The sequence below is a fragment of the Bombina bombina genome, chromosome 1, assembly GCF_027579735.1.
Source record: "Bombina bombina isolate aBomBom1 chromosome 1, aBomBom1.pri, whole genome shotgun sequence".
In the NCBI taxonomy this organism is placed as follows: Eukaryota; Metazoa; Chordata; class Amphibia; order Anura; family Bombinatoridae; genus Bombina; species Bombina bombina.
In genome coordinates this window covers 549,964,904-549,989,563 of record NC_069499.1, presented here as the reverse complement: position 1 = coordinate 549,989,563, position 24,660 = coordinate 549,964,904, and the positions used below count along the sequence as shown (strand labels likewise).

The following is a 24,660-nucleotide window of genomic DNA, read 5'->3' as shown; positions in this document are numbered from 1 at the left end:
TACTGAATTCCTATCACAATGCTGATCACTGCTTTGGTGAAACTTATACAGAGTGTCCACTCACAATTACTTTAGTTCAATGCTCTTTGGTGATCACTCACGTGGTCAAGCGCTTGTGCCAGCTGATCCTCCAGAGATTCATTCTGCTCAGTCAATATGTGGTTCCTTTTCAGCAGGGCCTGTCCAATACGAGCAGCCAGCTCCAGGTCCCGGTCCCTCTGCTCACACATAGACATAGACAAATTACAGTGGATCACGTATAATAGTTCTGAGAAATTAAGGCTCACTGATACTTAGAACTGGAAGAACCAGTTTACAATCAGTAACCTGTATATTTTAAGTGTGTGTCTCATACAAATATAAATTAATAAGTTCAAGCTTACTTTCTCAGTTTATAGTTTGTGTTCATGTGTTCTTGCACTGAAGCTTATGTTAAATTATGGCAAACCAAATATATGTAAATGTTAACTAAAGGTGATCCCACTTATACCTTCTACTTTTATACTCAAAAACAAAAAAGGTAAGACATTAACAGTTTCCAACATGCTGGCACCTAGCTACAAATGAGGGGGGGGAAATACCATTGAATATGGCTTTGTTAATCAATTAACAAGCAAAACAGATTGTTAAAAGCAGCACATAAATGAATAAGCAAAAACGACATACAAGACTCACCTCAGCCAGAAGATGTTTGACCATGTCGCTATCATTGTAACTTCTGTTCAACTGTTCTACTTTCTCTGAGCCGAGAACTGGAAGAAACAATATAGTGAGTTGGATACAGCTTAGATCTTCTTTGGTTAGAAATTCATAGCATAGGGGCCAGCTGGTCATTAACGGGAGATTGTACTAAACAATTTTTCCAATTTGCGTATTTGTACCTATAAACTAATGAACATTTGTAGGAAGTACCCATCAGCCAATGAGCATCAGAAGGAAGTACATACAGGATACTGTTGTATTAGTTGAAAATAATACAATCAGCATGATAAAGCTTTCAGGCAAAAACAACCAACATGTTTAAATTCTGTTAATTCATAAGGATGATGGAAACGTTTGCAAAATATTAATAATAATAATTGTAAGCACTTATGTGCAGTTTCACCCCATTTTTATTGTCGGATCCCTCACCAAAGTGACATAGAACAGCAGTCAAAAAAAAGTGTTTCTTCCTTATAATATAATATATGGCTATAACAGCAGTAGTAACAACTTTGCAAATTTGCTTATTTTTGTTGGTTTCCTTTGTTAAAATGGACACCTATGTAGGTTCAGGAGCAGCAATGCACTACTGGGAGCTATGCTACACATATGCCTCTTCTCATTGGCTCACTAGATGTGTTCAGCTCACAGTAGTGAATTGCTGCTTTTGAGTCTTTAAATGTTTACTCTTCAACAATGCACACTAAGAGAATAAAGACAATTTGATAATAGAAGTGAATTGCAAAGTTGCTTAAAATTAAACATACTGTCAGAATCATGAAGGTTTAATTTTGATATCACTGTCCCTTTACATTTTAAACCATGTATAACCTTGGATTCTCTCTATATATGGTGTACTATAAATATATTTATTTATAGTTAGTGCTATTAAAATGCGAACACATAACTAGCTGTATAGAGCTGAAATAAGAGAATAAGTAAAAAAGAAAAAAAGGTAACACTTCAGGAAAGTGAGAAAAACGTGATAACAGAAAAAGACATTTACCTGAAGGAATCTGGCTGGATTTATAGGATTCACCCAGCGAGGAGGAAGGAAGTTCAACAAAAGCTTGGATAGCAGGAAAAGAAGTAAAATAGAGCAATAAGTGGAACTGCATTACTCAATTTGTAATGCTAAAATAAACACATTATATTGTAATTGTGCACATAGATGCCAAGACGTAAACAGTGAGAACAAGTAGGTTTATAAATAATCACTAGAATGTTTCTGTTGTAGCTGCAAAACATTTTGATGAGAAATACAAAGAACACATAACCAATGCCAACATTTTTAGACGCATAATATAGAAAGTAAAATTGTGTGTGTGTGCATGTGCACAATTATTGGAAAAAAAAAAAAAAAAACACACATATAATGCTAAATGAGTACCTCAAACCATGGTTACGAAAGTGAGCATGCACACAGGTTTAGTGTTCCTTTAATGTTTAACCAGCCCTAAGAACATATGATTCTATATAGTTCTATAGAGATTTAGGGCTACTAATTTATATCTTCACATGACTTGTCCATCTACTACAGGGATGGCAAACGTATTGCACTTATAACAAAATTTGCTGGCATGCAGGCCTTTAGGCTACCAAAATACTATTTGACTTCATTGACTGCAATTGCAGTGCTAAATAAATTATAATTATAAATCCATGTTATATATCAGGAGTTGAGCTTAAATTGCTGATATGTATGATGGAGTAAAAAAATAATAATTATAAATTGTAATGTTTCTTTACACTTTAAGGAGGATACCATGGGCTGTCAAGATTTTTTTTTTTTTTTTTTTTGGATTTCAGACATTCTCAAAATGATTTGCTGCCTATGAACCAGTAAAACAAACACTGAGCAGTAAGCCTGAACTTAGCAAATTCTAAGTCTATGAGCCCTAAGAGACACAATCTTGCCTGGCTTCTAAAAAGTAAATAGCCATCTTGTTCCTCAATATTCATCTGGTTCCTTGGTTCCATAAAAAAAAACAACAACAATACAAAGCTTACAGTTCTTTATCTCTTCTCTGAAACATTGCTAACAAGGCGGTTTGCATGCTCACCTTGTAGTGTAAAGGCAGCAAGGATTTCTTCATTTTGATTTATATCCAGTTCATCAGTCTCCATTGTTTACATCCTAGATGTGCAGTGTGTACCACAGGGTAACTATCACTAGGTGCAAGTGTATGTTGCTCTCCAGCTCCCTGTCTGAATGTAAAGTTGTTTCGCTAACAAGTTATAAAGAGTTATGTGCACACTTTCCCTTAGGCATCAGGAGCCATAAAATGAGCCCTGCCCTGATCAGAAAAACACTGAGCAGTGCATCATTATGACCTGTGCACCACCTCTTGCTGTTAAAGTTGCAGATATTTACACAAGGAGTTCTGGAGAATTCCAATACACACTGTACATTGCAGGCACGGTTATGGTGGGTGCTTGCAAATAAAAATTCACACTGCATGAGCAATGAGTAACACAGACACTAAACTGAGGATCTTGCCTAGCTTTATACATAGACAGTGCACCATTATCTTACTGCACCATTCACAAAGGTTCTGAAATATATTAGTTTGAAGTCAGAATTCTACAAGGAATCTGCAGTGCACCTCTAATACACAATGCTGGAAATGTTCACTATTCACTTAGAACAGTATGGAGCTAATAGACGATAGTGGCAGATTGCTGCTTGTACTTCACCTCCTCTTTTCCTTCCCTAGATGTTGCAGTCCCTACAGCTTGTTACAGGCACTAATGAGCACAACAAACACAAATGTAGATGGTTCATGTAGGCAGAAATTAAAGGAACATACTATTGATACAGAATATCACTGTCGGCTTTTTAGTTATACTGCATCACTTTCAAGTGATTTAGCTTATGGGTAACACAATCCCTTTAAGTAAGGTTGTGCAGAAGACTAGGGTTTTGGTGCAGGGTATATAGTTGTGCCTAAGTGGTAGGTGGACTATAATGTTGCAGGAGGCCATCAGGTGAAGGGCAATGGAACATTCATCATCATCATATTTTATTTATAAATGCACTGCCAAATTCCATAGCACTAGGTATATGACGAGGACAATAAAATGATGCTGATTAACAGTAAAAAATAAAAATAAAATGACAAGGTAAGAGGTACAACAGCTGGTTGGCATTTTAGTATAGTACAATTGTTTGCATATGACACATTTGTCAAGTTCTTTCCGAAATATTCTTCATTTTTTGTGCCACCTGGAGATTTATGAAAACCCAGAAGGTCTGAAGGTTTTCAACATACTAGCTTGAATCAGCAGAATTCAAGTGTCTTGGTTTGGGGTAAAGGGTTATGTTAGACACACCTCCCAATTCAAGAGAACTGAGCTTTACACAACTCTGGGATATAAACATGAGTGCCTTATCAGAAAAAGCAGTGATTAATCTTCATGTCTGATATGAAAGGGAAATCAATCAGAATAACTAGATTATGTAAAATAAATGAAAGTGTCATTTAAAAATAAATATCCAAAGTATAGACAAAGCAACATCCACAGCCAAGTAATAGGGTGTGGCATCGATACACATGAAAGAACAATGAGAAAAAATGTTGATAGCTATTTTTAGACAATTATGGCTGAGTGGCTACTCTAAAGTCTTATGCAAAACAAATAGCACAATACTGTCTTGGTATTAAAAAAAAATATAGGCCTTAAATTAAAAGTGGAGCGCAATCTATAGTGTGCGTGTATCGCCTTGTGCTCAGCCTTGCGCCAACAATAACGCATGATCTGGAATTACAAGTAGTTGGTTAAAAAAATTTAACCAAAGTATTTTAACACACCCGACAGTTATTTAGTGCTGTGTTCTATAGAACTATTGATGTAATAGAAAACACAATGTCCACAGCACTATAGATAATGACTTTCCTTTATTTGACAGACATCAAGCAACGTTTTGGGTATACTTAACTCTTATTCACGCTTGCTTTAAAATGCTAGCTATTTAAAAGGTTTTCAAATACACACCATTCACAATTAGAGCTGTAACGCCATCTACATTACAAGGCAGCCTCTATATTACATTTGTAACCGACATAAAATACTAAGCAACCATTTACATTTGACATATTAGCAGTTTAGTGTTGCCTTTAGATTTACATACTTGTTACATTTCTTATTTTCATTCTTTAAATTTAAACACAACTAACAACCTACAATTAAGATAAAAATGTATACACATACGGGGGCGGAGCTTGGCCGTTCAGCGATATGGCTGTGTAAAGAAACAGCTCCTAGGCCCACGCCATCCAAGCCCAACAGCCACAGCCGACCTAAGCTTTAAAAGACACACCCGAGTTTTGCAGAACACCCCTGGAGCAGGCGACCACAGGTGGGGAGTGCCGGAGGGAGCCGATGCATCCGCAAAGACACTCAAACGCAGCACGACCAAGAACAGGGCGAAATCCAGCTTGGCCCTGATTAGCTCCGGAGCGATCACAAGGGCAGACACCAGCATTAGCCACAGAGCCCCGAGCAAATTAGAAGCCACAACACCTGGACCCCGCGGCGGTAAGCAGCCCTATTAAGTTAGCTGGCGGCCCAATTGAGGACATACGCCGCGTGACAAGGCCATAACATAATGGCCACCGGAGCCAGAGCAGACAGAGCGGGCCTAGCTGGGGGGCAAACGATTCGTAAGCTGCACATAAGAGCCAGACTGGGGCCAAACATCCACAGTGAGTAAGGTGAATAAGAGTTGCACAGGGGGCACAATAATACAATGAAGCAGTAATTCAATCCACTCCATCACACCACACGCAGAGCTAAGAGTAATCAACAGGGCAGCAGTGTGCCGTGACCCCCCGGCCCTACCTGCTATTAATTTTGGGATTGAAAACAGACTCTGGCATTATCAACCTGCAAAAGTGACTTAAACGTTACTCTTCAAACTAAAAACAAGACTAACCCTCCCACAGAACAGCCTCTTCACTTATACTGCAGAAAGGCAATATACAGACACCTCCAGCAGATTGCCACACACCCAGTTAAGGGGACGGGCAGAAGGAGGACAGGACAACACAAGGAATTAAATATTTTGGACATTCACCCCTCCCCAAGGACTCCCAACAGCTCCTTGTTACAAAGCACAGAACTGCTGCAAAAAACCCGATATCCCCACAAATACTAATAAGATATTCCCGGGCGCAAACCCAACAAACGAGACAGCAATATAAACACCAGAATGATGCAACAATTCTTAAAACCAACTGAGGCTAACCCAGCTCCCTCTCCTGCCACTTCAAATAACCATACACCGCCAGAAGGCCAACAGAACTTGCCATCCATGATGTCTGACTCACCAAATATAACAAAAGAGGACCTAAAGTCACTATGCACCAAAATATGACCTCAAAGAGATTGTGTCAGAAGTTAAAAATTGGTACGGTGACCTAATAAGAGACTTGACAAGGGTGATGCAAAGAGTCACCAATCTGGAAGAAAACCATAATACGACATATGACATACAGCAAATGTCTCGTCTGGTATATGATCAGGAGGAAACCATGGAAAAAGGTGAAAGATTTAGACAACAGAGGCAGGAGGAACAACCTTTGAGTGCGTGGGATACCAGAAATCATACAACCAGGGGCCTTAGAGGGCTGCCTTCAAGACTTGCTCCGCACTATAAAGGGGGAAAACAGGGCACCAGAAGTGATCATTGAAAGAGCACATTGAGCGCTACGAGCTAAACCACCACCTAAAGCCCCACCAAGAGATGTGATATTAAAGCTACTCCATTTTAAACACAAAGAGGAAATCTTAAAACACTGAAGGCAAAAACAAGACGATGGAAACCGTATACAAATCTTCACGGACCTGAGCCCCGCAACACTTCAGAAGAGGAGGGACCTGAGCCACATCACAACGCCCTTCGGGAGCAGAAAATACCTTACAGATGGGGCTTCCCAGTCAGCATCATAGCGACTAGAGGAGACACCACAGCAATCTACAAAAACAAGGAGGATCTACCCCACTTCTGTGAAGCTCTACAGATAAACATTAATGCCCAAGACCACCTGATGGATGGCCATTTTGTACAGAAACTGTCTCAAAACAGGGCACGGCCCTCAACAGATGAAGCGACAAAGCAGGACTCTGCAAAACAACTTCTTACAGTGGACACTACCTTGGGACGGGGGGGGGGGACGGGACACATGCCAGTCTCCCGCTAGTCCACACTCAACACAAGGGGACTCTCGCTAATGAAGCATGGCAACAGGTCATATAATAACATAATTTATGTAAGAGCTTACCTGATAAATTCATTTCTTTCATATTAGCAAGAGTCCATGAGCTAGTGACGTATGGGATATGCATTCCTACCAGGAGGGGCAGTTTCCCAAACCTTAAAATGCCTATAAATACACCCCTCACCACACTCACAATTCAGTTTAACGAATAGCCAAGAAGTGGGGTGATAAGAAAGGAGCGAAAGCATCAAAAATAAGGAATTGGAATAATTGTGCTTTATACAAAAAATCATAACCACCACAAAAAGGGTGGGCCTCATGGACTCTTGCTAATATGAAAGAAATGAATTTTTCAGGTAAGTTCTTACATAAATTATGTTTTCTTTCATGTAATTAGCAAGAGTCCATGAGCTAGTGACGTATGGGATAGCAGATTACCAAGATGTGGAACTTCCACGCAAGAGTCACTAGAGAGAGAGGGATAAAATAAAGACAGCCAATTCTGCTGAAAAATTAATCCACTACCCAAATCAAAAAGTTTCAATTTTTATAATGAAAAAAACTGAAATTATAAGCAGAAGAATCAAACTGAAACAGCTGCCCGAAGTACTATTCTACCAAAAACTGCTTCTGAAGAAGAGAAAACATCAAAATGGTAGAATTTAGTAAAAGTATGCAAAGAAGACCAAGTTATTGCTTTGCAAATCTGATCAACAGAAGCTTCATTCTTAAAAGTCCAGGAAGTAGAAACTGACCTAGTAGAATGAGCCGTAAACCTCTGAGGCGGGGATTAACCTGACTCCAAATAAGCATGATGAATCAAAAAGCTTTAACCAAGATGCCAAAGAAATGGCAGAAGCCTTCTGACCTTTCCTAAAACCAGAAAAGATAACAAATAGACTAGAAGTTCGTCTGAAATCTGAGTAGCTTCAACATAATATTTCAAAACTCTTACCACATCCAAAAAATGTAAGAATCTTACCAAAGAATTCTTAGGATTAGGACACAAGGAAGGGACAATAATTCCTCTACTAATCTTGTTAGAATTCACAACTTTAGGTAAAAGTTGAAATGAGGACAGCAAAAACCACCTTATCCTGATGAAAAATCAGAAAAAGGAGATTCACAAGAAAGAACAGATAATTCAAAAAATGTTCTAGCTGAAGAGATGTCTAAAAAGAACAATACTTTCCATGAAAGTAATTAATGTCCAAAGAAAGCATATGCTCAAACAGAAGAGACTGTAAAGCCTTCAGAACCTAAATTAAGACTCCAAGGAGGAGAAATTGGCTTAATGACAGGCTTGATACGAACCAAAGCCTGAACAAAACAATGAATATCAGAAAGATTTAGCAATTCTTACTGTGAAACAGCACAGGAAAAGCAGAGATTTGTCCTTTCAAGGAACATGCAGACAAAACCTTATGAAGAAACTATAAAAACCTAGGAATTCTAAAATAATGCCAAGAGAATTCATAAGAAGAGCATCATGAGATGTAAATCTTCCAAACTCGATAATAAATCCTACTAGACACAGATTTACGAGCCTGCAACATAGTATTAATCACTGAGTCAGAAAAACTTATATGACTAAGTACTAAGCGTTAAATTTTCATACCATCAAAATAATAATTTGAATTCCTGATGAAAAAAAAAAAAAACGAATGTTAAGATATAAAGTCTGGCCTTAATGGAAGTAGCCAAGATCGACAACTGGACATCCGAACAAGAACCATATACCAAAACCTGTATGGCCATGCTGGAGCCACCAGCCACACCAAAGATTGCTCTCTGATGATTTTGAAAATCACTTTTAAAAGAAGAACCAGAGATGAAAAAATATAGGCAGATTGATAATTCCAAGGAAGTGTCAATGCATACACTACTTCCGCCTGAGGATCCCCGGACCTGAATAGGCCCCTGGGAAGTTCCTTGTTTAGATGAGATGCCATCAGATCTATTTCTGGAAGCCCTCACATCTGAAAAATTGAAAAACATATCTGGGTAAAGAGAACATTCTCCCGGATGTAAAGCTTGATTAACAGAGATAATCCGCTTCCCAATTGTCTATACCTGGGAAAAAGACCACAGAAATTAGATAGGAGCTGGATTTAGCCCAAGCAAATATCCGAGATACTTCTGTCACAGCCTAAGGACTGATAGTCCCACCCTGATGATTGACATACGCCACAGTTGTGACATTGTCTGTTTGAAAAAACAATAAACGTCTCTTCTTCAAAAAGAAACCAACTGAAGAACTTTGAGAATGCACGGAGTTCCAAAATATCAAATGGTAATCTCGCCTCCTGAGATTTCCAAACCCCTTGTGCTGAGAGATCCTCAGACAGCCTCCCAACCTGTAGAGATCATGGTCCAGGTTGAAAGAACCGAAGAGACCTGTAGAACTAAATGATGGTGATCTTAACCACCGAATCAAAGATAGTTAAACATTAGGATTCAAAGATATAAAAAGGGATATCCTAGAATTCCTGCACCATTATTCAGCATAAAAAACTGGAAAGGTTTCCTATGAAATGAGCAAAGGGAATCGAATCCAATGCTGCAGCCATGAAACCTAAAACTTCCATGCATATATAGCAACTTGAAGGAAATAGAGACTGAAGGTTCCGACAAACGGAACCCAATAAACTTGTTACTTGTCTGTTAGAGACAATAACATTGACACAATCTATCTGGAAACCTAAAAAAGGTGACCCTTGTGTGAGGAATCAAGGAGCTTTTGATAAAAAGATCCTCTAACCATGTCTTGAAGAAACAACAAAGTTGAATCGTATGAGATTCCGCAGAACGAAAAGACTGAGCCAGTACCACGATACCGTCCAAATAAGGAACACTGAGAACCTTGAAAAGATTCTTAGAGCTGTCGCTAGACCAGAAGGAAAAGCAACAAATTGGTAATGCTTGTCAAAAAAAGAGAATCTCAAAAAATAATCTGAATGAAAACAGAAAATGAAGATATGCATCTATTGTAAACAAATAATGCCATCACTGACCAAAAAGGCAGAATAGACCATATAAACACCATTCTAAAAGATGGTACACTTATGACAAGTCAAAAAGATTTTCTATCTTTGGAACAATGAATAGTCTTGAATAAAACCCCAAAACCCAGTTCCTAAAATGAAACTGGAATAAATACCCCAGAAAACGCCAGGTCTGAGCAGCGCTTGAGCCCCAACGGGTGACCAGCCGCACTTCACCAGTACCCAAAACATATAGGTCTGAAACACACTTCAGGAAAGTGTTAGTCTTACTGGAATAGCTGGAATATGATAGAGAAAAAAGACTTCTCACAGACGGTTTTACTCTGAATCCTATTCTGTACCCAAAGTCTAAGAAGTTTGGACCGAATAGAACCAAACAAATTTCAAAAAAGTCTTAACCTGCCCCTTACCAGCCAAGCTGGAATAATAACCGCACCTACAAGCAAATTTGGGGAGCTGACTTTGAACTTTTAAAAGGCTTAATTGAATAAAGAAAAAAACTTCCAATTATAAACATGCTACTTGGGGAAGAATTCAGGATTCCATTCCTTAGTAAGAACAGAAAACTAATATAAGCTAAACGTTTTAGTCTTAGAACTCAATCTTGAAGCCCAGAGTAACAGTTAAAGAATTGAATCCAATTATGAACCAAATAATTAATTATCTTGGAAAAAAAGAAATATGGATTTTAGAAATCAAATTAGCATTCCAAGATTGAAATCACAAAGTTCTTCTAGCTAAAATAGCTAAAGACATAGATTAAACCTCATTTGCGAAAATATTTAATAAAATGACAACACAAATGAAATTATTAGCATGTTAATCAAGTTAAAGGACCAGTCAACACACTGGACTTGCACAATCAACAAATGCAAGATAACAAGACAATGCAATAGCACTTAGTCTGAACTTCAAAAGAGGAGTAGATTTTGTCCTTTTAACAATGCTAAACAAATCATAATCCGATACTTGATCTTAAAGTATCCAACCAGAAAGATGAAGCAATTGCAACATCAGCCAAATAAATTACAGGTCTAAGAAAAGTACCTGAAAATAATTTTCCTTAAATAAATACTATTTGCTATAAGAATAATAGTATATTTAGCAGGAGTAGAGATAGCCCCATTCACTTGGGGAATCTTTCCTCAAAACTGAAAACTAACTGCCGGCAAAGAATACAATTTAAAAACCTTAAAGAAGGACTAAAAGAAAATTCTCAGCCTATTCCATTCCCTAGTATCGGGAACTGGAAAAAAAAACCTCTGAAGAAACCACAGAAGATAAATAAGCAGAATTTAAATGTTAGCTAGTCTTTAAAATCAAAAGAACTAGTTACTTCAATATCCAAAATAATCAACACCTTTTGAACAAAGAACAAATGTACTCTATTAAAAAATAAAAAAGTAGATTTGTTAGTGTCAATATCTGATGAAGAAAAATTCTGAATGAGAAAAAACACCATCAGAGAAGGATAATTCATTATATTGTTGGTCATTTGAAACTTCATCAACTAAAAAAGAAGTTTGAAAAAGACCTAAACATTTTATTAGAAGGCGGGATGTCAGACAAAGCCTTTAAAATAGAATCAGAAAAATATTCTTATAAATTTCTAAGTATATCTTGTACATAAGATGTAAAAAGAATAGCAATATATAAAGCATAAATACTAATGGATTCTGCATGTAAAAGTTTATTATGATAACTTATTACAAACCATAGCTAAAGATAAACATTCATAACATTAAAATAAATGAACTTAGCTTTGGTAGGACTGATATCAGTCAACAGGAATCCCTCAGCATTTCTTGATACAGGAACAGTGTTTGAAATATCTTGCAATATGTAATAGAAAAAAACAACATATAAAGCAAAATTATCAAATTCCTTAAATGACAGTTTCAGGAATGGGAAAAAAATGCAAAACAAACAAGCCTCTAGTAACCAGAAGCAACAAAAAATGAGACTTAAATAATGTGAAAAAAAGTGGCGCTAAGTATAACGCCCACATTTTTTGGCGTCAAAAAATGACGCAACCATGAACAAACTTCCGGCGTCAACTATGGCGCCGGAAATGACAAAAAATTTGCGCCAAAAAAGTTCGCGCCAAAAATGACGCAATAAATTAAAGCATTTTCTGCCTTTGCGAGCCTAACAGCCCGCAAGGAAAAAAGTCAATTTGAATATTTTTAAGGTAAGAAAAAATATTATTTCATAAGCATTTTCCCAAAAAAATGAAACTGACAGTCTGAAAGAAGGAATACTGAATATCCTGAATCATGGCAAATATAAGTTTAAAACATATATTTAAAACTTTACATATAAAGTGCCCAACCATAGCTTAGAGTGTCATAATAAAATAAGACTTACTTACCCTAAGACACTCATCTACATATAGTAGATAGCCAAACCAGTACTGAAACGAGAATCAGTAGAGGTAATGGTATATAAGAGTATATCGTCGATCTGAAAAGGGAGGTAGGAGAAGAAATCTCTACGACCGATAACAGAGAACCTATGAAATAGATCCCCTAGAGGAAGACCATTGTATTCAAATAGGCAATACTCTCTTCACATCCCTCTGACATTCACTGCACTCTGAGAGGAAAACCGGGCTTCAGCCTGCTGCGAAGCGCATATCAACGTAGAATCTAGCACAAACTTACTTCACCACCTCCATGGGAGGCAAAGTTTGTAAAACTGAATTGTCGGTGTGGTGAGGGGTGTATTTATAGGCATTTTAAGGTATGGGAAACTTTGCCCCACCTGGTAGGAATGTATATCCCATACGTCACTAGCTCATGGACTCTTGCTAATTACATGAAAGAAATATATGTTAACATATCAAATGTTTTGTTTGAAGGCGGGGATACTACCCTGTCTATTATATTGTTTAATTTCTTGTGATACTAATTTTACTGCTACGTTACTCATACTGTTCATATCTGTCACACGTTAGGTTTTTTGGTTAGCGAATAGTGGTTCCTGAGCTATTTTTTACACTTTACTTATCACCTGATAGAACATAACCGACAAATTACAGAACAGCGAGTGCACAGATACCTAGAAGGAAATAGGGAAACAAGACACCCTAGAGAGACTCACCACCTGATTCGAACACAATACACAACAGGCTATAACTTAACATACTCCTCACCCCCACATTACGCTACACAGAACGGACAGACTAGGGGAGGATGCAACCACACCCACTCAAGCTAATCTCAATTAATGCTAAGAGGCTTAATAGCCCAGAAAAGAGATCTATTGCATTTAATCAATTACACAAGGAAGCAGGGGACATCCTGTACGTGCAGGAGACACATTTAAAAAAAGGAAGAGCCCAAATTTATAAACTACAGGTATAGAACTTTCTACCTAGCTTCAGGCAACTCAAAGAAAGGCGGAGTGGGTATTTTCATCAAAAACTCTATTCCCTTTAAACCAACCATCACAAGTAAAGACCCTAATGGCTCATACTTAATAGTCATAGGATTACTATTTAACTCATATGTAACACTAGCAAACATATCTTCCTAATCAGGGGCAGAATATAGTCTTCAAACAAGTTGAGCAACTACTACTCGAACACACGAAAGGTATTCTATACTTGGCAGGAGACTTTAATTTACCATTAGACCCTACATGGGACACCTCAATGGGCAAGACATGTACTCCACAAAAAGTAATTAAAGCCACAAATGCTCAGCTTCAACTGCTAAAACTACATCATGTATGGAGGTAATTGAATCCTGGTGTGCAAGATTACACATTTTGTTCACACCCTCATCACACATACACTAGGATAGACTATCTCATTGCGGATCAGTTGGGGCTATCTTTGGTTAAGAGCTCCAGCACACTCCCAATCACATGGTCAGACCATGCACGATAACTTGGCCAGACATGCCCACACGCCCCTTTTTATGGAGATTAGATGAGTATGTGTTAGATAACCCCCTAATCAAATTAGAAGTAGACGTGACTTTAGGGCATTACTTTGAGGAGAATACCTCGGACACCATATCCGCCTCCACAGTATGGGAAGCCCACAAATGTGTGATGCGGGATGAGTTCATTAAGTATAAAGCGAGGAAAATTAAAGACAGCAATTTGTTAACTTCTCACTATCCCAAATTAGATACTGGGAAGTAAACAGGCCCCCACCTCCACAGTTATATTAGAATCACTGACCAAAATTAGGAGTGACCTGAATAACCATTTCACTAAAATTTACCAACAAAAGGCCTCAGTACTGCAACAAAAATATTTTGACATGAATGATAAGATAGGGCCGTCATTAGCCAAAGCACTAAAACGAAAACAATTAAATACGTATAAACACACACACAAAATATAACAGACGCGGCAAGCCAAACGGAAAAAGACAGCAAGAAAATAGCGTAGACATTCCGACACTATTACGAGAAACTCTACAATATCAGAAATGACAGCACACAAACTGACATAAATAGTTATTTAGATGAGGTGCGCCTACATACATTATCCCCGGAAGACACTGCATCCCTAGACATGCCAATTACGAACGACGAAATTAAAACAGCCATAAAAACATGCCAAACGGCAAAAGTCCAGGGCCAGACGGGCTAGGAATAAAATACTATAAGGACGTACATGCACCATTAATTAGCACCATTAGCATCCCTATTCAATTTGTTGCTACAAGAAAGTGGTTTCACAAACCAAATGTTAGAGACAAATATCACTGTACTTCCCAAAAAGGAAAAAAAAGCCCAGACAAACCAGAAAATTTCTGCCCCATTTCCATTTGAATTTGGACATCAAAATATATGCCAAAATTTTAGCAACCAGAATTAACAAGGTCTTGGACATCAAAAAATATGCCAAAATTTTAGCAACCACAATTAACGAGTTCTTGCCGAACACATGCCCAACACCGCAATGTACCCCTAGTTTTTGTTTCGACGGATGCCGAAAAAGCCTTCGACCACCTACATTGGCTATTCTTAAGAGCGGTTCTAATCAAAAAGAAATTTAGCGAAATATTTGTAAACCAAATTTTCACATTATATAGAAACCCCACTGTGCGAGTTAAGGTGAATGGCCTCCTGTCTGATAGATTCTCTATCAGAAATGGTACAAGGCAAGGTTGCCCCCTCTCACCAATTCTCTTTGCTATAACTATAGAAGCTGTGGCACAGAGAATTCGGGATGACATACAAATTTCAGGGATACCCACTAAGTTGTGCGAACACAAATTGGCGCTATACGCGGACGATATCCTGCTACCCCTGACCAATATTGACCCCTCCCTGACCAAAACCATGACCGTTTTCAGAGATTACGGACAACTCTCTAATTTCCACCTTAATGTAACAAAATCGGAGTTAATGTTCATTAACTCCGATTTTTTTTTTTTAAATGAACATTACATACAACACAGAAGACTTAGACATGGCACTGCAGGGCTGTCCCCTGAGACTACAACCAACTAAAATGAAATACCTGGGAATATATCTTTCCTCGGACCCAAAAGTTATATTCCAAGCAAATTATAAATCCCTAGAACATACCCTAGTTACCGATCTGTCCAGCTGGAAAAACAAAATCGATTTCCTGGGTGGGGCGGATCAACGTAGTAAAAATTAATGTACTCCCCAGATTGCTGTACCTGCTTCAAACTACACCCATCCCACTACCATCAAACTAATTACACAAGCAACAAAATATTATGGAACAGTACATATGGGGGGGCGTTAGACTTAGAGTAGCCAGGAAAACACTATCTACCAAGGGACAAATGAGGCCTTGGAGAACCCAACATTCATAAATACAAACAAGCAATTACTCTACACAGACTCATTGACTGGTGCTTCAATGACCCTAACAAAAAGTGGGTACAATTGGACTGACATCTTGAACTCAAGGAACGCAGGTCTGAAAGTCTGGATCCCAGAGAAAGACCGACCAATAGTAACCACAACATACCTGTTGCTTATAGACTTTTACACAACTTGGGACAAGATTATACACACCACGACGAACATCTCATCAAAACATTCTACGCCGACGCCTGTTTACCAAAACGCTATAGTACCATGGAATCATACAGAGAAAGAGACAGATCAAAAAACACCCTTTAAAAACTGGACACTTGCAACATTAATCACAGGGGGCAAACTTAAGGCACACCATGTGATAGTGGAAACCATGCCTGACAAACATGAGCTGGTTCTCACACACACAATTAAACCATTATCTTGCGACACATAGATACAAACATAGCCTCACAAGGCAACCCACCCCATTCAAGAGCATATGCCTACGAAACACGCCCACGACACATGCAATATCCATAACGTACAAACTTCTGCTAAATGAAGACTCATACACTCTACCTTCGTATACAAAAGCTTGGTAGAAGGAACTACAGACTGAGATAACGCATCAAGAATGGCAGACTGCTTTCCAAACCACAAAAACAGCTTCAATATCTACAAAAGGTGCAAGAATCCAGCTATAAATTCTTAGCAAGGTGGTACCTTACCCCTAGTAGATTAAAACGTATATACAAACAAGCCTCGGGCAAATGTTGGAGGGATTGCGGGGGAGAAGGAACACCAACCCACAACTGGTGGGATTGCCCTAAACTAGACAATTACTGGGTGGGAAACCTCAACCACATAGAATAAACAATAGGGAAACCACTGCAAAACAGCCCCAAAACATTGTTATATCTATCATTGCCCAAACTTGGCAAAGTGAGCAGAGCCCTGTTGCTGGTCATGCTGAACAGTGCTAAACTGCATTGGAAGTCAAGGGTAGCTCCTACAGTAGAGGAATGGAAACGGCAAGTAGACACATTGATCCACTTAGAGAGATATCACCACGTTCAACAAGGGTCAATAGATGTCCACGAACTCATGTTAGAACAATGGACTAATAGTACACAATGCCTAGAGTAGGACGCACATGCCAGATTGAGCTCGCATTCTATTGGCTGTTCCGATCAGCCAATAGAATGCAAGCTCAATCTGATTGGCTGATTGGATCAGCCAATCGGATTGAACTTGATTCTGATTGGCTGATTCCATCAGCCAATCAGAAAATTCCTACCTTAATTCCGATTGGCTGATAGAATCCTATCAGCCAATCGGAATTCGAGGGACGCCATCTTGGATGACGTCCCTTAAAGGAACCGTCATTCGTCGTCTAGTCGTCGGAAGAAGAGGATGGATCCGCGCTGGAGGTCTTCAAGATGGAGCCGGTCGTCATCGGATGGAAGAACATAGAAGATGCCGCTTGGAGAAGATGTTTGCCGGTCCGGATGTCCTCTTCTTGCCGGATAGGAGGAAGACTTTGGAGCACCGGATTATGGATCGCCAACCCCCGCTTGGGTTGGATGAAGATCTTGGAGCCAGGACGGATCGGTGATACCTGGATGGTGAAGACAAGGTAGGAAGATCTTCAGGGGATTAGTGTTAGGTTTATTTAAGGGGGTTTGGGTTAGATTAGGGGTATGTGGGTGGTGGGTTGTAATGTTGGGGGGGGGGGTATTGTATGTTTTTTTTTACAGGCAAAAGAGCTGAAATTCTTGGGGCATGCCCCGCAAAGGGCCCTGTTCAGGGCTGGTAAGGTAAAAGAGCTTGTAATTTTTGTATTTTAGAATAGGGTAGGGAATTTTTTATTTTGGGGGTCTTTGTTATTTTATTAGGGGGCTTAGAGTAGGTGTAATTAGTTTAAAATTGTTGTAATATTTTTCTTATGTTTGTAAATATTTTTTTATTTTCTGTAACTTAGTTCTTTTTTATTTTTTGTACTTTAGATAGTTTATTTAATTGTATTTATTTGTAGCAATTGTGTTTAATTAATTTATTGATAGTGTAGTGTTAGGTTAATTGTAGGTAATTGTAGGTAGTTTATTTAATTATTTTATTGATAGGGTAGTGTTAGGTTTAATTATAACTTAGGTTAGGATTTATTTTACAGGTAAATTTGTAATTATTTTAACTAGGTAACTATTAAATAGTTCTTAACTATTTAATAGCTATTGTACCTGGTTAAAATAATTACAAAGTTGCCTGTAAAATAAATATTAATCCTAAAATAGCTATAATATAAATGTAATTTATATTGTAGCTGTATTAGGATTTATTTTACAGGTAAGTATTTAGCTTTAAATAGGAATCATTTATTTAATAAGAGTTAATTTATTTCGTTAGATAAAAATTATATTTAACTTAGGGGGGTGTTAGTGTTAGGGTTAGACTTAGCTTTAGGGGTTAATACATTTATTAGAATAGCGGTGAGCTCCGGTCGGCAGATTAGGGGTTAATAATTGAAGGTAGGTGTCGGCGATGTTAGGGAGGGCAGATTAGGGGTTAATACTATTTATGATAGGGTTAGTGAGGCGGATTAGGGGTTAATACATTTATTATAGTAGCGCTCAGGTCCGCTCGGCAGATTAGGGGTTAATAAGTGTAGGTAGGTGTCGGCGACGTTGTGGGGGGCAGATTAGGGGTTAATAAATATAATATAGGGGTCGGCGATGTTAGGGCAGCAGATTAGGGGTACATAGGGATAACGTAGGTGGCGGCGGTTTACGGAGCGGCAGATTAGGGGTTAAAAGTGTAATGCAGGGGTCAGCGATAGCGGGGGCGGCAGATTAGGGGTTAATAAGTGTAAGGTTAGGGGTGTTTAGACTCGGGGTACATGTTAGAGTGTTAGGTGCAGACGTAGGAAGTGTTTCCCCATAGGAAACAATGGGGCTGCGTTAGGAGCTGAACGCAGCTTTTTTGCAGGTGTTAGGTTTTTTTTCAGCTCAAACAGCCCCATTGTTTCCTATGGGAGAATCGTGCACGAGCACGTTTTTGAGGCCGGCCGCGTCCGTAAGCAACTCTGGTATCGAGAGTTGCATTTGCGGTAAATATGCTCTACGCTCCTTTTTTGGAGCCTAACGCAGCATTTGTTTGAACTCTCGATACCAGAGTTAAATTTATGGTGCGGCCAGAAAAAAACCCGCGGAGCGTTAACAGCCCTTTTACCGCCAAACTCCAAATCTAGCCGTCTATATTGCTGCTGTTCAAGGCTGTGTTACTGTACTATTGATGTATAGTGTCAAGTGGTATTGTGTGCTCATTGTCTGTTATGTTTTGTGCTCATGTGAATTCCGAAATACTGCTTTCAAATTCAGTGGTTTCAGAAGCATGGTGTTTAGTATCACTTGCTATTGTGCACAAAAAAATCCTTTAAAACTTTATCAAAATAAAACTCATGATTCAAGCAGCTTTCAATTTTACTTCTATTATGCAATTACTTTAATTCTCTTGGCATCATATAAAAAACATAGGCTCAGTAGCAGCAATGCACTACTAAGAGATAAATGCTGATGCTGGTGGTTGTTTATATCCTTCTTGTCACTGGCTCACCCAATGCTGTCAGCTAGCTCCCAGTAGCGCATTCCTTCTCCTTCAAAAAAACAGATACCAAGAAAATTAATGACATTTGATCATAGTAGTAAAATTAGAACGCTGTTTAAAAATTGTATGCTCTAGGGGGCGGAGCCAGCCAGGAAAGAGTATGGACGCAACTCTGCAGAGCTCCCGAGTTTAACATACATTAGGAGTTGCAAACAAGCCATAAAGGAAGCAAACAGTCTATAAAAATGTGATTGGACTTTTGGCAGTTCAGAGAAAAGCTAGATCTACCTTTATTTTGATCTCCCTATCACTTGTCTAACGCTAGATTGATCCCTGAGGGGTTTGCAGGCCTGAGACGCCAAACAGCAAATGTTGCAGCTCTAACTTGATTTTCATCTGCTCCAAGGATCCCACAGGTTTATGAATAAATACTCACTAAAGGAGCAGCTTAAGGAGATAGAGCTGGGGTAGCATACGAGTCATACTTTACTCGGGAGGAGAGAGCACAAACAGCGCGAAATCCTCCGTAGCTGTCAACAACGTCATAAGCCCTGAGGGGGATAGAGGCCTACCCCGGAATACTGGACAGTTTTGGAAGCCGCTGTACAGATGGACCACATCTCCTCGCTGTTAGAAGCCCTGTCTACGCGTCTGGATCTACACTACGTGGCCTGCTGGGATGCGCTGCACGACAGAGTTAACTCACCATTAGGTATTCTCCCTCCGGTGGCTCCGCACGATCTCAACATTGTTACCTCTGCGGCCCAGGGCGGTGCAGTTGGGCCCGGGTGTCGCCCCTCGGCGGCAGTCATTTTGCACTCTAAGAGCGCACATCGGAGGGAGACCGCATCCGGCGATACTTGTGCAGAGAAGATGGTGGTAGTTACTGATCACATTTACCTTGTCAGTCAGATGGAGAGGTCTGGGAATGCCGAGATAGCATTAGAGCTTGAGGACATACATTTACCGGAGCAGCTGCGTAGTTTGCTTGGTCTGACTACGCTGGCTTGTAGTGACTATCTCTATATGACTCAGATCAGAGGGAATCTTGGTTTCAGACACCTCCGGTCCTCTACTGACATACTCCCTCTTGCTTGGGCTATGAAGGAGGCTTGCCTCCGGGTCTTTTTGTGGCCACTTGTATGTATGGCTAGATCTGGTGTGGGGTAGTATGGCTCGTTTGTTATTTTATTCCTTACCAGTGAATTGCCCCCACTGCTGGACCTCATTAGAGCCTCATATTACAACAATTAGTTCTCCAAATGACGAGTCATTACTCTGAGAACTAGAGAACTTTAATCCATTCCATGGGCCTATCTGATACTCCTGTTTTGCTTATTATATCTAATATTAGTTTAATGTTACCTGTCATTTTGCAATTTCTAAATATGTTTTAAGGCTCTTTCTGTAAAAGTACTAAGGCTCAGTTAGATGTGTTTATATGAATTTTTATATATAGCTAATTTGTCCTAACTACACAAACCCCCTAGAGACATATTGATAGATAATTATCACTTGAATAATTTGGTCCTTTGCAGGTTGCCATACACAGATTCTTCACAGAAGACATAGCTCCATTTTCTCTCTATGTTAGCAAAGGAATAGGGAGTTTACTTTTTCAATGTATTGTTTTTATTTCACCTGTCTACATATATGTAGATTATAGATTAGAGAACTGGCACTAGATATAGTGTATAGAGGAATAAATGGATAATAAATCCGGTGCTACCCTTCAATATATATAAGTTAAGATAAACAGGTAAGAGAACCTAAAGTTTAAGGGTTTAATATAGCACTCATTCCTACTAAGGTTAATTATAAAAAATTGAATTTTTATTTACTTAAAGTTAAAAAATAATAATAAAGGAGAGTCAACACCTTTATAGTACCCACTAGCTCACTGTGCACCTTGTCCCCCTGTTTCCTGGCCGATAGCAGCTCCCTCGGCTTCAGGTGACAGGGACAAGGGACAGCAATTAAAACCAATATAAATGTGCACCGAGGTGCTTACAATTTCCACAAACGCGTTTCGGCTGTGTAAACCAGCCTTTGTCAATGTGTAAGAGCAAACCGAGGCCCGGGTGCCACCCTCTTATATAGTGCTAACACAGACTATCCCCACCAATCCGCTTCGGCCTTTGACAACGCCCATCATCGCACCAATAAGCCACTGTGCATTCAGGGCGTATCCTGATGCTCACATTTGATAGGGTTCCCTGAAGCGGCTTCGTCTCTACTGGTTTTCAATTGGTTGCGCGTAATAACAACTTATACTCACTAAATAAACAAACAAACTTCCTAAGAGTGAACATATTGAGTTATTTGTAATATCCATCATCTCGTAATAATTAATAGCTGATACCATCATTGCTATGTATGACTGTTCGAGTTAAGTCTTTAGCAAATGTTCTATGTAATTCAGTGTTAGAATGTCCTGTCTGCACGGCTAATCGTAATATGATTAAACATACTTTATCGTTTTTCTATGCTCATGCATTAAACGACTACTATCTTTTCATCATTGACATATCATATTTCAACAAAATCTTGTGTGATTATATTTTCTAACTATCTCGTGAGTGTGGCTATTCCCAGGGCGGATTATAGTATTACAATATTCTTCAAGTGTCTCAAATAAAGAAAAGAAGTTGTTAGAGCAACTTCACTGATTATATATGTAGATTATAGATTAGAGAACTGGCACTAGATATAGTGTATAGAGGAATAAATGGATAATAAATCCGGTGCTACCCTTCAATATATATAAGTTAAGATAAACAGGTAAGAGAACCTAAAGTTTAAGGGTTTAATATAGCACTCATTCCTACTAAGGTTAATTATAAAAAATTGAATTTTTATTTACTTAAAGTTAAAAAATAATAATAAAGGAGAGTCAACACCTTTATAGTACCCACTAGCTCGCTGTGCACCTTGTCCCCCTGTTTCCTGGCCGATAGCAGCTCCCTCGGCTTCAGGTGACAGGGACAAGGGACAGCAATTAAAACCAATATAAATGTGCACCGAGGTGCTTACAATTTCCACAAACGCGTTTCGGCTGTGTAAACCAGCCTTTGCAAATCACACAAGATTTTGTTGAAATATGATATGTCAATGATGAAAAGATAGTAGTCGTTTAATGCATGAGCATAGAAAAACGATAAAACAGAATTTATGTTTACCTGATAAATTACTTTCTCCAACGGTGTGTCCGGTCCACGGCGTCATCCTTACTTGTGGGATATTCTCTTCCCCAACAGGAAATGGCAAAGAGCCCAGCAAAGCTGGTCACATGATCCCTCCTAGGCTCCGCCTTCCCCAGTCATTCGACCGACGTAAAGGAGGAATATTTGCATAGGAGAAATCATATGATACCGTGGTGACTGTAGTTAGAGAAAATAAATCATCAGACCTGATTAAAAAACCAGGGCGGGCCGTGGACCGGACACACCGTTGGAGAAAGTAATTTATCAGGTAAACATAAATTCTGTTTTCTCCAACATAGGTGTGTCCGGTCCACGGCGTCATCCTTACTTGTGGGAACCAATACCAAAGCTTTAGGACACGGATGATGGGAGGGAGCAAATCAGGTCACCTAGATGGAAGGCACCACGGCTTGCAAAACCTTTCTCCCAAAAATAGCCTCAGAAGAAGCAAAAGTATCAAATTTGTAAAATTTGGTAAAAGTGTGCAGTGAAGACCAAGTCGCTGCCTTACATATCTGATCAACAGAAGCCTCGTTCTTGAAGGCCCATGTGGAAGCCACAGCCCTAGTGGAATGAGCTGTGATTCTTTCAGGAGGCTGCCGTCCGGCAGTCTCATAAGCCAATCTGATGATGCTTTTAAGCCAAAAAGAGAGAGAGGTAGAAGTTGCTTTTTGACCTCTCCTTTTACCAGAATAAACAACAAACAAGGAAGATGTTTGTCTGAAATCCTTTGTAGCCTCTAAATAGAACTTTAGAGCCCGAACTACATCCAAATTGTGCAACAAACGTTCCTTCTTTGAAACTGGATTCGGACACAAAGAAGGCACAACTATCTCCTGGTTAATATTTTTGTTAGAAACAACTTTCGGAAGAAAACAAGGTTTAGTACGCAAAACCACCTTATCTGCATGGAACACCAGATAAGGAGGAGAACACTGCAGAGCAGATAACTCTGAAACTCTTCTAGCAGAAGAAATTGCAACCAAAAACAAAACTTTCCAAGATAATAACTTAATATCTACGGAATGTAAGGGTTCAAACGGAACCCCTTGAAGAACTGAAAGAACTAAATTGAGACTCCAAGGAGGAGTCAAAGGTTTGTAAACAGGCTTGATTCTAACCAGAGCCTGAACAAAAGCCTGAACATCTGGCACAGCCGCCAGCTTCTTGTGAAGTAAAACAGATAAAGCAGAAATCTGTCCCTTCAAAGAACTTGCAGATAATCCTTTCTCCAAACCCTCTTGTAGAAAGGATAGAATCTTAGGAATTTTTACCCTGTTCCATGGGAATCCTTTCGATTCGCACCAACAGATATATTTTTTCCATACTTTATGGTAAATTTTTCTAGTTACAGGCTTTCTAGCCTGAATAAGAGTATCAATGACAGAATCTGAGAACCCACGCTTTGATAAAATCAAGCGTTCAATCTCCAAGCAGTCAGTTGGAGTGATGCCAGATTCGGATGTTCGAACGGACCTTGAACAAGAAGGTCCCGTCTCAAAGGTAGCTTCCATGGTGGAGCCGATGACATATTCACCAGGTCTGCATACCAAGTTCTGCGTGGCCACGCAGGAGCTATCAAGATCACCGAAGCCCTCTCCTGATTGATCCTGGCTACCAGCCTGGGAATGAGAGGAAACGGTGGGAACACATAAGCTAAGTTGAAGGTCCAGGGCGCTACTAGTGCATCTACTAGAGTCGCCTTGGGATCCCTGGATCTGGACCCGTAGCAAGGAACCTTGAAGTTCTGACGAGACGCCATCAGATCCATGTCTGGAATGCCCCATAATTGAGTTATTTGGGCAAAGATTTCCGGATGGAGTTCCCACTCCCCCGGATGAAATGTCTGACGACTCCGCTTCCCAATTTTCCACTCCTGGGATGTGGATTGCAGACAAGTGGCAGGAGTGAAGCTCCGCCCAGTGAATTACTTTGGTCACTTCTTCCATCGCCAGGGAACTCCTTGTTCCCCCCTGATGGTTGATATATGCAACAGTCGTCATGTTGTCTGATTGAAACCTTATGAATTTGGCCTTTGCTAGTTGAGGCCAAGCCTTGAGAGCATTGAATATCGCTCTCAGTTCCAGAATGTTTATCGGGAGAAGAGATTCTTCCCGAGACCATAGACCCT

The 24,660-nt window shown here is 39.4% G+C and overlaps 1 protein-coding gene across 2 annotated transcripts in view; it reads right to left on the bottom strand.

The window, feature by feature from the left end:
- TRAK2 (trafficking kinesin protein 2) overlaps positions 1–24,660 on the bottom strand; it is a 274,016-nt gene that overhangs the window by 107,225 nt on the left and 142,131 nt on the right. The window contains exons 4-6 of one of the 2 annotated variants that reach the window (XM_053698700.1): positions 1,709–1,771; positions 676–752; positions 102–218 (exon numbers count right to left, since the gene is read on the bottom strand). In XM_053698700.1, the coding sequence (XP_053554675.1) occupies positions 102–218; positions 676–752; positions 1,709–1,771 (257 nt within the window). The remainder of the gene's footprint in view (positions 1–101; positions 219–675; positions 753–1,708; positions 1,772–24,660) is intronic. The other variant, XM_053698701.1, reaches the window with a different exon arrangement.